Source organism: Equus asinus, chromosome 21, assembly GCF_041296235.1.
Source record: "Equus asinus isolate D_3611 breed Donkey chromosome 21, EquAss-T2T_v2, whole genome shotgun sequence".
Lineage (NCBI taxonomy): Eukaryota > Metazoa > Chordata > Mammalia > Perissodactyla > Equidae > Equus > Equus asinus.
Window position 1 is genome coordinate 45,597,330 of NC_091810.1, and position 13,986 is coordinate 45,611,315.

Here is a 13,986-nt window from a genome sequence, read left to right on the forward strand (position 1 = left end):
AATTTGACGAGCAGCGCTTAGAACAGCCTCACTAAGCTAGGGGACCAAAACTTAGAATCCTGGGTTACAGGGGAAGATGGGAGGCCTGCTCTTCATGGAATAGCCATCTGTATCTTTTGATTTTTATATTATGTACACGTATCACCTTAAAAAAAACAAAACAAAATCTAAGGAGTATCAAATGCTCTGCTCCAAATCATTTAGTGAATAAGAATAATAAATCATATGTTCCTTAAAATCAATAGGCCCCATCTATACTCTAATTTTTCAAAATACAAAAATCAATATTATCGTGACACTTATAAATATAGTAATAGGCTGTACACTTCTCTTATATCCATTATTCTATTTTTAGGAATCTAGAGATAAGGCTTAAAAAGAAATACTTCTTTGTACTATAGAATACAATTATAAAAATATTAAAAATTTACTTTTAATGATCAGTCAATGCCCCTAGGATAGAGGGCAACCAACTCCTAAATCCGTGATACTTCTACCTTACAAATCTGGACCAGTATTCCATTCCATTTACCACTACAACAGTTTTCATCGCAGTTACAGATTGCTAAAACCGGATCGAGTTTAAAAGGTTAGAAATTACAATTAGAATAGTATTTCTCTCCCCATAATGGAACTACAAAGTTGAATCTAGATATTTCTTTTTCATTTAAAGATAGACTGTTTAAAGTTAACCACACAGGCTCACTAATGAAACTGATAATATCATTCATTTTGTGATAGACTTTAGAGACTATAATGATATTCCCAATTTTTCAATCAACCAAATTCTCTGAAGAAGATAGCACTGTGAATTTTTATAAACATTTTCCCATGTTGATGCAGAAAATGAGTTCAAGTAGTTTAAGAAAGTGACTTGTAGAGCAATACAATCATCAGTTCAGCTGAAGGGATGAATGTTTATTGGCTCAAAAAAGTAAGCCCCTGATTTGCACAGAAAGTCCAGTCTGAGGCTACATAACTTAAAAGAAATATTAAAAAAAAATAGAAGTTCCTGTGAAAAGCAACAATAAAGAGTATAACATAAAAATGTAACAAACAGCTAAGATTTCTGAGCCCAGATGAAATTAAGAATACAAATAACTGTAAGAACAAACACATAAAAGGTTAATAAAGAAAATAAGTGCCATCTGTTTTCCATGTTCCCTAAAGGCGGCATTGAGGGCATCTTATTGTTGTGATGTAACCCAGCATTCCTCACTACCTTGTGATAAACACTACCCCTCCACCGCCCAACCCATGTGGCTTAAGTGGGATTGACTCCAGCTCCAGCTCCAGGAGTAGCTGTCATTCAGAAGAGCCCTTCCCTCCGGCCAAGGGATTGGTGCAAAGATGGGAAGGTAATCCACTTAGAAATGTTTAGGAGAATTTTATGTTTAGGATGTCTAGAAAACAAAAACTGTGGGAAGCAATTTTGCAACTTTGAGAAAACTGAGGTACATCCAGAGTCTCCAGAAACCACCTCCCATTCTGTACTATCAGTACCACATTGGATTATATTCTCCTATTTTAATACCTCTGCTTATGTGTGGAGTGGCAATATAGCACAGGAGTTAAGAGCACAAACTATAGAGCCAAACTCATGGTCTTAATCTCAGCCCTGCTTCTTACTAGCTGTGTGACCTTGGGCAAGTCACTTGACCTCTTTATGACTCAGTTTTCTCACCTGTAAAATGGGAATAATAGTAGAACCCACTTAATAATGTTTAGGTTTAAATGAATTAATATATGAAAAGCACTTAGAACATTTCCTAGTACAGGGTAAGTGCTATATTAAATGTTAACTATTACAATTGTTGTTGCTGTAGGGTTTAAATGAACTAATACATGGAAAATGCTTAGGACAGTGCTTAACGTAGGACACCCCCTGTATGAATATTATCTGTTATTAAGACCATTCATTCAGGGGCCGGCCCCGTGGCTGAGTGGTTGGGTTCGCGCGCTCCGCTGCAGGTGGTTCAGTGTTTCATCAGTTCGAATCCTGGGTGCGGACATGGCACCACTCATCAGGCCACGCTGAGGCAGCATTCCACATGCCACAACTAGAAGGACCCACAACTAAGAATATACAACTATGTACCGGGGTCCTTTGGGGAGAAAAAGGAAAAAAAAAAAAAGAAGCATCTCCTCCACAATTTAAAAAAGAAAAAAAAAGACCATTCATTCATTCAACAAATATTTACTGAGTGGCTTTTCTGTGCTAGGCCATAATGTCTTTATTCTTGACCAGCAGTGTCCAACAGAAATGTAATGTGAGCCATAAATGTGAGCCAAGTATGTAATTTAAAATTTTCTAGCAGTCACATTAAAAAAGCAAAAAGAAACAGGAAAAATTATTTTTAATAAAATATTTTAATCTAATATCCAAAATATTATCATTCCAACATGTAATCAATATAAAAAATTGAGATATTTTACATTCTTTTTTTCATTCTAAATCTGTGTAATCTAGTGTGTATTTTGCATTCACAGCATATCTCAATTCAGACTAGACACATTTCAACTGCTCAGCAGCCACATATGGCTAGCAGCTAACACGTAGTTCTTTACATTAATGAAGGTTAGGGAAAGAAGGGGAAAGTTATCTTTGTTTAGACACCATCTTGCTACTAATTACATAATTTATTTTCTTTTTGCAAAGTCCTTTCATATTATTTCATTTGATAGGAATATGCCTCATCTTGAAGAATGGATTAGATTTTAAGGAGTGGGGAACATCCCAACAAGAGGAAACACATGAGCAGAAGCAAAAAGGAAGGAAAACAAGGGGTCTATTAGGAAATCAGAAGTCAGGGATATAAACCTAAGAAAATGTATCAGGAAGCCCTCAATGCCAGACCAGGGAGGCTGGGCATTACTTGTCAAGTGGTGGGGACAAATCAAAGCTTGTAAGCAGGAAACAGGCAAGAGTAGATTAAACAGGCAGCTAAATATAACATGGAATGGGAAAGGTTAGAGGTAGTTCATTAGGAAATCACTGCTTTAAATCTCAGGAAGAAACGATCCAGGTAGAGAAATGGAGATGAAGAGATAAGCCTAGCAGGGTCTGGTACTCAGATCCTCACATTAGTTCCCTTCCTCTTAGGGTGATTGGGGAGTTCTTCAGGGACCTGTTAGAAAGATATTTCTTTCTCTCTCAACCAACAAATATCTGAGTACGTACTGCCTGCAAGGACTATGATAGACCTTGAAGATGACAAGAGGTTTTCACATATTGAGGTATGGGGTAACTATTCAAGTTCAAAACTGATTCAGCTTGAACTAGAAAGCCTGACTTACGGCCTATCAAACTTACATTGTACATCTGCTTATCTATTTAAGGAAGGAATCTCTCTCGAGATAAAGAATGTATGCTTCCCCTCCTACACCCTATTGGTGACAACACCCTATTGGTAACGCCCAGATTAGTCCCTTTCCTGGCATCATGGTCACATTGACATGCTAATTTGGAACTGAATATCTCTTTGAAAATGTATCCTGGGTGTGTTTAATGTATCTTCTTTGTTCTAAAAAGATATGACTGTACTGAAACTCATGCTTCTCTGGAACACCTTCTAAGGCCTTCCTGGGTGATAATCCTCACTTTGGCTCATAATAAACTCACCTCAATTTTGATTTATAGGTTGGTTATGGATTATTTGCATCAACAAAGATATAAAAGGGAGCAAGGCAGGTAGGGTTCCTGACCTCTTACAGTTTATAATTTCTTGAGAGTGTGGGGGATCAGAATTTGCCACCCCAAAATGTCTCTTTGGCTCAATTATTTTTAAGAACAAAAGACTCAGGAAGAAACTTTGACCTCCCTCCTAACTGCCCCAAAGAATTTAAGATAGAAGGGCTATTTCAGGAAAGAGCTAATACCATAGCTAGCGATAGTATAATATAAACCAGGTGTGGCACACAAGGAGGAACCTAGCAAAGCTCACTTGATCAAAGTCTGTCCCATGTTCCATTGTCTTAGCAAGGAATGGCAAACATTCATTTAGCAAACACTGTCTTTCCATCTCCATGTGAATTGCCTTCCTCCCCTTTAAGTCCCAAACCACTACCCCCAACATCTTCCTTTGTCTTTAGCTGAAGATGGTATTTAAGGTAGTGGCTTCAGTCATTTTGGTGAGTTACTTAGTTTTCCTGGGTTTCTCCTGACAAGAGATTTCCACATATTGAGGTATATGGGGTAACTGTTTGGAGTTCAAAACTGATTCGGCTTGAACTAGAAAGCCCGTCTTATGGCCTATGAAACATACATTGTACATCTGCTTGACCATCAAAGTAAACAATGCACTCTCTTAAGAATGCATACTTCCCCTCCTGCACCCTATTGGTGATGCTCTATTGGTAACACCCGGATTAGTCCCTTTCCTAATATCAGGGTCATCTTGACCTGCTAATTTGCAATTGAATACCTCTTTGAAATTTTGATGAAAATGTATCCTGAGTGTGTTTAACATTATGTTCTTTGTTCTAAAAAGATATAAGACTGTATTGAAACCCATGCTTCTCCAGAATGCCTTCTAAGGCCTTCCTGGGTTATAATCCTCACTCTGGCTCATAACAAACTCACCCAATTTTGATTTATAGGTTGGTTATGGATTGTGTTGACACTCTCGTGTATACATGTTATTAAACTTTGATTTTCTCCTGTTAATTCTGTCTCACATCAATGTAAATCTTAGACCAGCCAGAAGAACCTAGAAAGGTAGAGGAATATTTCTTCCTCCTCTAGTAGAGAGACAAAAGCCTATTATCAGATAAATAAAATAACTTCACATTGTGATAAGTGCTATGAAGAAAATAATCACAGAGATGAGTGGCCAGGGAAAGGCAGTCAGATGTGGTGACTCAAGCTGAGATCTAAAGGATGAAAGGAGCTGGATATGAAAAGAGTCAAGGGAACTGTTCCAGGTAGAAGGAAAAGCATATGCAAAGTCCTGCAGGCATGAAAGAACTTGCAATGTTCAAGAAACTAAAAGAACAATGTTGCTAGAGCGTAACTTGGATGGAGACTGTGGCAGGAGGTATAGTGAAAGGGGCAATCAAGTGTACAGGTCATGACTGGCCTGCAGACCATGACAAGGAACTGGATCTTTTTTCAAGAGCAATAGGAAATCACTAAATTTTAGTGACAGAAAGGCTGTAGGCAAACGAAGGAGACAACTTCCCTTTTAAGATCACTCTTACTGCAGTAGGAAAAACTGCTTAAGGCTGGTAACGGTGGAAGCTGAGATTTCAGTTAGAAGGCAGCTAGAGTAAAGCAGCTAAGAGATGATAGTGGCACCGCCAGGTTAGGAAAAGTCCTTGGGAAAATTAATGATCCCCCCCCTCAAGATTTTTGCAAAAACAATCCCCCACGGGGCTTGTCCCAGTGGCATGGTTAAATCTGCACACTCTGCTTCAGCTGCCTGGGGTTTGGGGGTTTGGATCCTGGGCACAGACCTACACACCACTCATGACACCAAGCTGTGGCAGCGTCCCACATAGAAAATAGAGGAAGATTGGCACAGATGTTAGTTCAGGGCCAATCTTCTTCACGAAAAGAAAAAAAGATTTTCAAGTGAAGGGTGTTGTCCTATTATGCACTCCCAAAAAAGTCAACGTGAAATTATACCTTTATTCTAGATGTTAAAACATATTTACAACTTTAACCAACATTGTTAAACGCAAAATACAATTATTTCCAAAATGTAATTTTCAGTTTCATTTTAATTGAGGTGATTAGGAACCTTCCATAGATCACACACGACTTGCGAACCGAAAACACAACCAAGCAGCCATTAGGACTAATTGAGTGGAGCAAAGTAAATACACATCAGCACATGGTATGCGGTCCACATCTTGAAGAGAGATTCTTACTCGTCTGTCACCTCGACGCCGCCGCCATGCAGTGGCAGCCAACAAGAACCAAGCAGAGAAAGGTCTCACGCTGCACAATTTACTTTTCACACCCGCCCCGCAAGAGCTGATAAAAAGGCCCAGGACGTCTGCTGAACTAAGGGCGAAACCCTGGTTTAAAAGCGAATGGACACACCCAGAGGGTGCCTGCCTGTGCAGTCCTGAAGGCTTGGCCATAACGCCTCACAGTCCGGTCACCGCGTCAACCCCAAAGGCGCCTCCCTCCACGCCCTCAAATACCAACACGTCTGGAAAACCCTGAGGAACTTCCGGACGCCGGGCGATTCTCCAAGGCCCAGCACACGTGGCAGCCGCGCCTCCCCCGCCCCTGGGCCTATCAAATACCTAAAGAGCAGCTTCTCTACATGGATGGTGCAAACCTGCGCCCCAGCCTCAAACCCAGAGGGGCCAAGAACCCGCGCCTTTAAAAGACAATTCCCAGCCTCCTCTTTACCGGAAGTCGACGGCGTGACGAGGCAAAAAAGCCGTCGGGGGCGTGTTTCCGCAGGAACCAATGGGCTCTGCCCACCTCCCTCTGCCGTCGCCGTTTTATCTAATCGCGGCCTGTGACGCGAAAGGGCGGGGTGCGGACCGAGATACGGAAGCCGAGAGGGGCCAGACCGCTCGTCACCCGGGAGGCGGGGAAGCAGAAGCAAGATGGTTTACATCTCGAATGGTGAGTTGGAGGGGCTACGGGGACGCCCGCTGGCGGGGGAGGGCGAACTGGGTTTCTTCCATCGGCGCCCGCCGGGCCTGGCGCCCGTCGCGGCTTTCCTGGACCTTGCGTCCGTCAGCCAGGGGGAGCCGGAGGCAAGTCGGCCCGGCCTGAGGCGCGTCAGCCGAGGGTCCAGCATCCGGCGGGCAGGGGCCGAGTCCCCGCGGTGACGACGGTGCCGGTGCTCGGCGTCCTCGCCCTCGTAGAGCTTCTGACGGGGGGGGACTCGCGACAGTGGTCTTTCCCCTCGGGCGTCCGCGTTCGCAACTGGTAATGGCAACAGTGTTAATACCATCTGCGTGGCGCTTATGCCTCGGGCACTGTTTGAGCGTGAATTCCCTTATCCACTCATCTGGTCTTTATAACAGCCTTAGGAAAGATTTTATTTTCCTATGTTATGAATGGAGGCTGAGGCGCAGATAGTGTAAATCGCTTGCCCAGGATCACAAAGGTAGTTATGGCTCAGTTCGGATTCGAATCGAGGTAGGCTGACGTCAGCGTCCTTGCTCTTACCAACAATATTGCCTTTCCGTAACGTGTAAAGAGAATTAAATGAAAGCTTTCGGTAGGCTTTCTCTTCCTGTAGAGGGTAAGTAGTCATTCTTAAAATTTTTTGCCCTAATTTCAAGGGGTACAGGAAGATGCACCACGCCCTTTAGGAGCAAGTTAGTTATTCCAGAAATAGAGGATCTGAAAGACGTAATTCAGTGACTCCGCAAAGAAAATGACTGCAAAGGAAAGACACAATATGACTGGGTTAGAACAGTGGCAGAACTGCCTGCCCATCTGTTTGACTTAGGTGAAATAAATGACTTGTGCAATCTTTAGTTGTTGGATCGCTAGAACTAGGTCCTGGTTCTATTTGAATCATCTGTTCATTTTCAGAGATGACTAAGTCAGTGAGAAGTCTTCTGGCTGAATGCACTTTACATTTCTTTCCTCTTCAATATCTCACTCCCTCCTCCTTGTCTCCCACTTAAATAACTTTGAAACAAGTAGGTTGAAGGACGCTAAAGAAAAGCATCAAAGTTTCATCTTAGTTTTGGGCACTTGCAAACTTTGTGTTTTATCGTTTGGGTCTGGCATCTTCTATTTATGCATTCCTGAATGATTCTTTGTATTTGTAGTGTGTCTTCCTGTGTATGCATTATCGTAGTTCATCTGCCTGAATAACAGAAAGGTCCTATTAGGGCCTTTTATGTCCCTTTCATAGTTGAGAAATGCCAGTTGCATTCAAGCAACTTATTTCCCTCTGAGGATATTGGGAGGGGAGGTTTCTGCCTTCAGAAACAAGGAGGGAAAGTGCAAAAAGCAAGATGGAATGATGCAAGTGCACGCAGTAGGTTCTTTAGAATCCCAAAAGAAGGCTTGATGGGTTCCAATTAGATCTGTTTTCTTAGGACTGTATTTATTAGCACTTCATAGTTGACAAAACATTTCTTACTGCCAAATGACTTTTTCCCCCTAACCATTCTGTATGATTAGCCCTTTTTCCTCAGAGAAGGAAAATGTCACGTCAGCCAATGAAGCAGAGCTAGTGAGAGACAGAACCAAGCCTCTCATCCATGCACTGTCTTTAAGTGTAGCTCTTTTTTCTCAATAGCTCTGTGAGAGCTCAGGTCCTAGTGGAAATACCTGAAAGCTAGTTAAGGAAAGAGGAGAGGTAAACCCTGCCTGGAGGGGTGGAGGTGAGCATGGAAGAGTCCTTGGGAAAATGGAGAGGAGAGGTAGTTGACAGCTCGTCTTCTCCCAAAATATTCTGACCTCTTGATTTGCAAGGCTGAAAACAGGCAGTAGTAACTTCTCATGTTGTAGCTTCTATTATTTAAAGTGGTTTGAAAAATAGATCCAGTTTTGTTTAAGATAAAGCTGAAGTCTATAATTAGAATCAATAATATTCTGTTATAGAAAAATAGTGGTTATTTTAATGAACAAGCCAGGTTCTCTCTGTACGTAGAGCACACATTCTTTGCTTTATAAAAAGACTTGTAAGATTATGTATAAGCAATCTTTTTACACAGGCAAGAGACTTTGCAAGTGAAATACCCTGAACACATTTAGGAAAATGGAAGTGGTGTGAGCCTTCTTTTATATTCACACATCCCATTTGTTTCCTCAAAATACTTGAGTAAACAGGTATTCTTAACACCTATGTTCATAGCAGCATTTTCACAATAGCTGAAATGTGGAAGCAACCCAAGTGTCCATCAACAGATGAGTGGATAAACAAAATGTAGTAGACACACATAGTGGAATATCAGCCTTTAAAAAGAAGGGAATTTCCCTAGATACGGAGAACAGATTAGTGATTACCAGAGGAACAGGGGGTGAGGGGAGGGCGAAAGGGGTAAAGGGGCACATGTGGATGAGAACAGATAAAAACTAGACTATTGGTGATGAACATGATGGAATCTGTACAGAAACTGAAATATAATAATGTACACCTGAAATTTACACACTGTTAAAAGCCAATATGACCTCAGTAAAAAAAAAAAACAATAAAAAAGGAAATTTTGAAACATACTACAATATAGATGAACTTTGAAGACATTATGCTAAGTGAAATAGCTCATCACCAAAATACGAATATTGTGTGATTCCTCATATGAGGTTCCTACAGCTGTTGAGTTCATAGAGACAGAAAGTAGCATGGTGGTTGCCAGAGGCTGGGGGAGGGGAGAAATGGGAAGTTAGTGTTTTATGGGTACAGAGTTTCATTTGGGGAAGATGAAAAAATTCTGGAGATGGATGGTGATGGTTGTACAACAATGAGAATGTACTTAATGTCATAGAACTGTACACTTAAAAATGGTTAAGGGGCCGGCCCCGTTGCTGAGTGGTTAAGTTCGCGTGCTCCGCTTTGGTGGCCCAGGGTTTACTGGTTCAGATCCTAGGTGTGGACCTGCACACACTCATCAAGCCATGCTGTGGCAGCGTCCCACATAGAAGAACTAGAATGACTTAGAACTAGGTTATGCAACTATGTACTGGGGCTTTGGGGAGAAAAATAAAAGAGGAAGATTGGCAACAGATGTTAGCTCAGGGCCAATGTTCCTCACGGAAAAGCATACCTTAAAAAAAAAAAAAGCTTAAAAATGGGGGACTGGGCCTGTGGCCTAGTGGTTAAGTTTGGCGCACTCCACTTCGGCAGCCTGGATTTGCGGGTTCGCATCCCAGGTGCACACCTACACCACTTGTCAGCCATGTTGTGGTGGCAACCCATGTATAAAATAGACAAAGGTTGACACAGATGTTAGCTCAGGGCTAATCTTCTTCAGCAAAAAAATTTTTAAAAAAAAGGTTAAAATGGTAAATTTTGGTGTATATTTTAACACAATAAAAAAGGGGGGGAAATACTTGAAGCGTCACCCACCAAAATTACAAACTATAGGAAGGCATTTGACATGTTAGAGGAATGACCCCTAGATCACAGAGTTTTACTTCTCTGAACTCTTCCTTAGAATGATGTGCACATGACCGACATCTGCTTTTGTTGACCGTTTGGAACAATGGCCAAGTTGAAAACAGTCTATGATTGTTACCTAACTGATTAAATGTAGTGCATCTTGTGTCAGGGATTTGTAGCACTAACCGAAGTTTCTTTGTTCTTGTCTGTAGGACAAGTGTTGGACAGCCGGAGTCAGTCCCCATGGAGATTATCTTTCATAACAGATTTCTTCTGGGGAATAGCTGAGTTTGTGGTTTTGTTGTAAGTATAGTAGTCTTCTTAATAGCCCTGATGTTTAAGTTGACAGAAGTACATTAGGTACATTATGTTGCGTATCTTAAGCTCAACTTTCCTGAAGCAGTTTTTAATGGTAAATTTTTTATTAATAGCTTTTCTAAGGGAAGTGAAGACTTTCATAGCGGTAAAGCTGCCACCAGACATCTTAAGATTATGAATATGTTAGTTGAGTTGGTAAGCTTGACCACATCTTAGCCTTGGTGGTAACCATTTCAACCTGCAGCTATGGAGCCAGGCCTGCTTGTGCTGATGCCAAATGACAGCGCCTCACTTTCTCTCTGCAATTCCTGGCTTTAGTGTGTATGTGCAACTTTTATTACATATTAAACAACAACTGAACAAGGGGAATTAGATCTTGATAAAAAAGCTCCCAAGTAGTAACCTTTTTTTTAAAGGAAGGGTTAGAATCGATACGGGGGAGACAAAAATTTAAACTTCACCATAATTTCAAGCAATTCTTAAATACACTTTTCGTCTTTCACATGCTGTTTGTTTTATAAAAATTGTTCATCAACTACTAAGAAGTCTTACTTATCCTAAGTTTGAATGTCTATTTGAGTGTCTCATGGGCAGAGAGAACTGCAGGGATGCAAAGATGTGGGAAACAGTCCCTCCACTGACTTTAATATCAGTAAATATCTTCCTATGACAAGGGGTTTTGGGGTGGGCATGAGTGTGGAAGGTGCACATCAGAGGAAGTTATTTGGGGTGGAAGAAACATAGGAAAGATGGCAGAGAAGTTTGAATATCAGGCTGTGATCTTTATTCTTAATTTGGTTGTAGCTGTGGTATGGAAAGATTAATCTGATGGCTGTGTGTAGCATACATCAGAAGAGTAAAACAGGAGACAGTTTCATAGAGCATTACAACAGGGGACAAGAGAGGCCTTAAGTAACCCAGTGCAAAACTTCTTTAAAGTCTCTTACTAATTTTACCTACTCCATATTGTTTATTAAAAATATTGTTTTAAATTAGTTAAAGTCTTCCCCTTCACAAATAAAATTCCATTTAAATGGATTCCCAGAAGCTCGCCACCCTTAGCCACTCCCTCCCCAAGGTAACGTTAGGTAGGCTATCAGCAGGGGAAATGCAGGGGCAGTGAATCTGTGATACCATAAGAACAGACTCTCGGACCTGACAGCTGTTGGAGAGTGGAGGAAGGAAGTTGGAATGACTCTGGTTTGAGAGTCATCCGTAGACTCTGTCTAGGAGAGTTATCAGTAAATGAGAAAGACAGGGAAGGGTGGCTGTGGCACAGAACATTGCACATTCTGTTTAGACACATGCTTGTATTAGATGTTGTCCAGCTGGCTTCGAGAAATGTGGTTTTGGAGCTAAGACAGTTTAGTCATCCTCTCATGGAGGTGATTGTTGAAACCATATGTTGAAAGTGGCACTTCTCTTGTTTTCTGCCCCTTGTTTCAGTTTCAAAACTCTGCTTCAGCAAGATGTGAAAAAGAGAAGAGGCTACGGAAGCTCATCTGATTCCAGATATGATGATGGAAGAGGGTATAGCTTTTAAATTAATAATAGATATTTTTACTCCGTTGTGTATTTTAATTAAATTAGATATTATTGCTAGATGACACATAGGCTCATGGAAATTAAAAGTTATATTCTGTTTCACAAAATTAATACATTACTGTAAATTGTCAGGTTGCCTCTGAGTTGATAGAGTTAATCTGACAAAGTTAAAATGTACCTCAAATATCCTATGGGAAATATCTAAATTAGAGGATGAAAACTGATGGCCAACATTAAAATCTGGAGATTTACTTTTGAATCTGGATTTCCAGCTGCTAATGAAAAAGTCAGAAGATCAAGTATCTCTGGGTTAGGCTTGTGTTTCCATGTGGCAAAAGTCAGTTGGAGCGGGTTTTCAGTTGGGCGTTTATAGGAGGTGCTGTTCACTTCATCACAGTCCTTGCTTGACTCAGCTTTGCTCATGTTCACTGTGTGTCTGGTCCCTATAAGGGTTTGAATTTTTGACCTAAATGGTAGTTCCTATTTTAAAGAAAAGAGTCTATTTGAGTGTTTAAAAGGAATCAATTGAAGTAATGTCTCCTAAACAGTAGAAATTAACTTTTTCTTCTTTTAGGCCACCAGGAAACCCCCGCAGAAGAATGGGTCGGATTAATCATCTGCATGGCCCAAGTCCGCCTCCAATGGCTGGGGGATGAGGAAGGTAACTTCAAATCTGAAATTATTCTGTGGGAATTTCCTTTGGAAAATGCCTCCTTAAGAAGGTTTTCTTTGGGAAAAGAAGTTGCCCAATATTTTGTAATCCAGACATCATTATTTGGAAGAATATTTATATCTTGACCCTTGAAAAATCCTTGGCTGTATTATCTAAATATCTTTTGAAAAAGGTTTTATAATATCTGTTGATTGTTGGGCTTTTCATCCAGATCCAAATTAGTAACTAGTAACTAATTATTATAATGTTTTCTTTGTAAACATTCTAGGTAAATGTCTGCTCTAAGAAGCAGACAGCTGGACATGCACATTCATAGCAGAAGGAGACCATCAAGGAGTGGAGGGCTGACCATGCTGGACAAGTAGATGAATGTGTATGTCTGAATAAGGATTGCCCTGTGTCCTCACAGATAATGAGGTCGTGCTGGGAATTCCCTCCACAGGGATCTGGCATGACTGACATGCAGTTCTATAAATGCGTATGTTTGTCTCATTATCCTTTTTGTATAGTTTATGAAACTATTAATATAGTTTTAATAAGGAAATATTTTTAGGTTACAAAACTGACTTCTCATCTTTATATAATTAAAATACAAAAACTCTGAATTTGAAGAAAAATAAAAGGCTGTGTATTAGTACTTTGTGTCACCTTTTTCAACTTCTGAAATAGTGTTTATTGTTAATTTGTTCTCATTTATAAATAAATCACATTGTATTTATTTCAGTAGTGTGCATACAATATCTGTCCTCTTGAATTAATTTTTATCTTGAAACATTTGTCCCATGAATCTTTAATACATGTCTGAAAATTTGCTGCCAGATACAATTAGCAGGATATTTATAAAGCCATAACCGACAAAACTGAGCTACGAAATGAAGATTTGCTAGGTGATCTTTAAATTCGTGGACTTCAATGCTATCTTGACAGATTTGAGTTCTAAACTATTGCATAACATACTGCCTGTCAGCGTTAACCCCATTTGAATGCTGATAACGCGCTCGCTCTTTCACCAGAATGGAAGCTCTGTGAGGTTAGAGATTTTGTCCTCTTTACTCCAGTGGTTTGAACAATGACTACATGTAATAGGCACTGACGTATTTACTGAAAAAATGAATAAGATAGGTAATTCTACTTCCAGTGTTTAACAGGCTTTGAAACCAAGTGTTCAGTTAAGCCATTTTTATATCCATTTATAAGTATTTATTCAACCCTGTTTGCCAGGAATTGGGGATGTAGTGACATAAGACAGTGGTCTTCCACTGTAACGAAAGAGGCAATTATACCACAAGTTTAAAGATAATAAAGATAATTTATCGATCACTCAAGACTGTGTCAGACATTTTATCTTTTACGTACTGCTAATTCTGACGCACTGAGGTGGTAGATAATATTTGCATTATACAGATACACACAAGGGCT

The 13,986-nt window shown here is 40.4% G+C and overlaps 1 protein-coding gene across 2 annotated transcripts; it reads left to right on the forward strand.

The window, feature by feature from the left end:
- Positions 1–6,170: 6,170 nt before the first annotated feature.
- On the forward strand, positions 6,171–13,286 carry SELENOK (selenoprotein K). Of its 2 annotated transcripts, XM_014827084.3 has the most exons (5): positions 6,171–6,586; positions 10,244–10,334; positions 11,796–11,879; positions 12,469–12,555; positions 12,836–13,286. In XM_014827084.3, the coding sequence occupies exons 1-5, from the start codon at positions 6,568–6,570 to the stop codon at positions 12,837–12,839; spliced, it is 285 nt and encodes a 94-aa protein (XP_014682570.1). In that variant the 5' UTR covers positions 6,171–6,567; the 3' UTR covers positions 12,840–13,286. The 2 variants fall into 2 exon arrangements, with proteins under 2 accessions (XP_014682570.1, XP_014682571.1); XM_014827085.3 differs by lacking the exon at positions 12,836–13,286 and having other exon boundaries at positions 6,442–6,586; positions 12,469–12,559.
- The last annotated feature ends 700 nt before the right edge of the window (positions 13,287–13,986 follow it).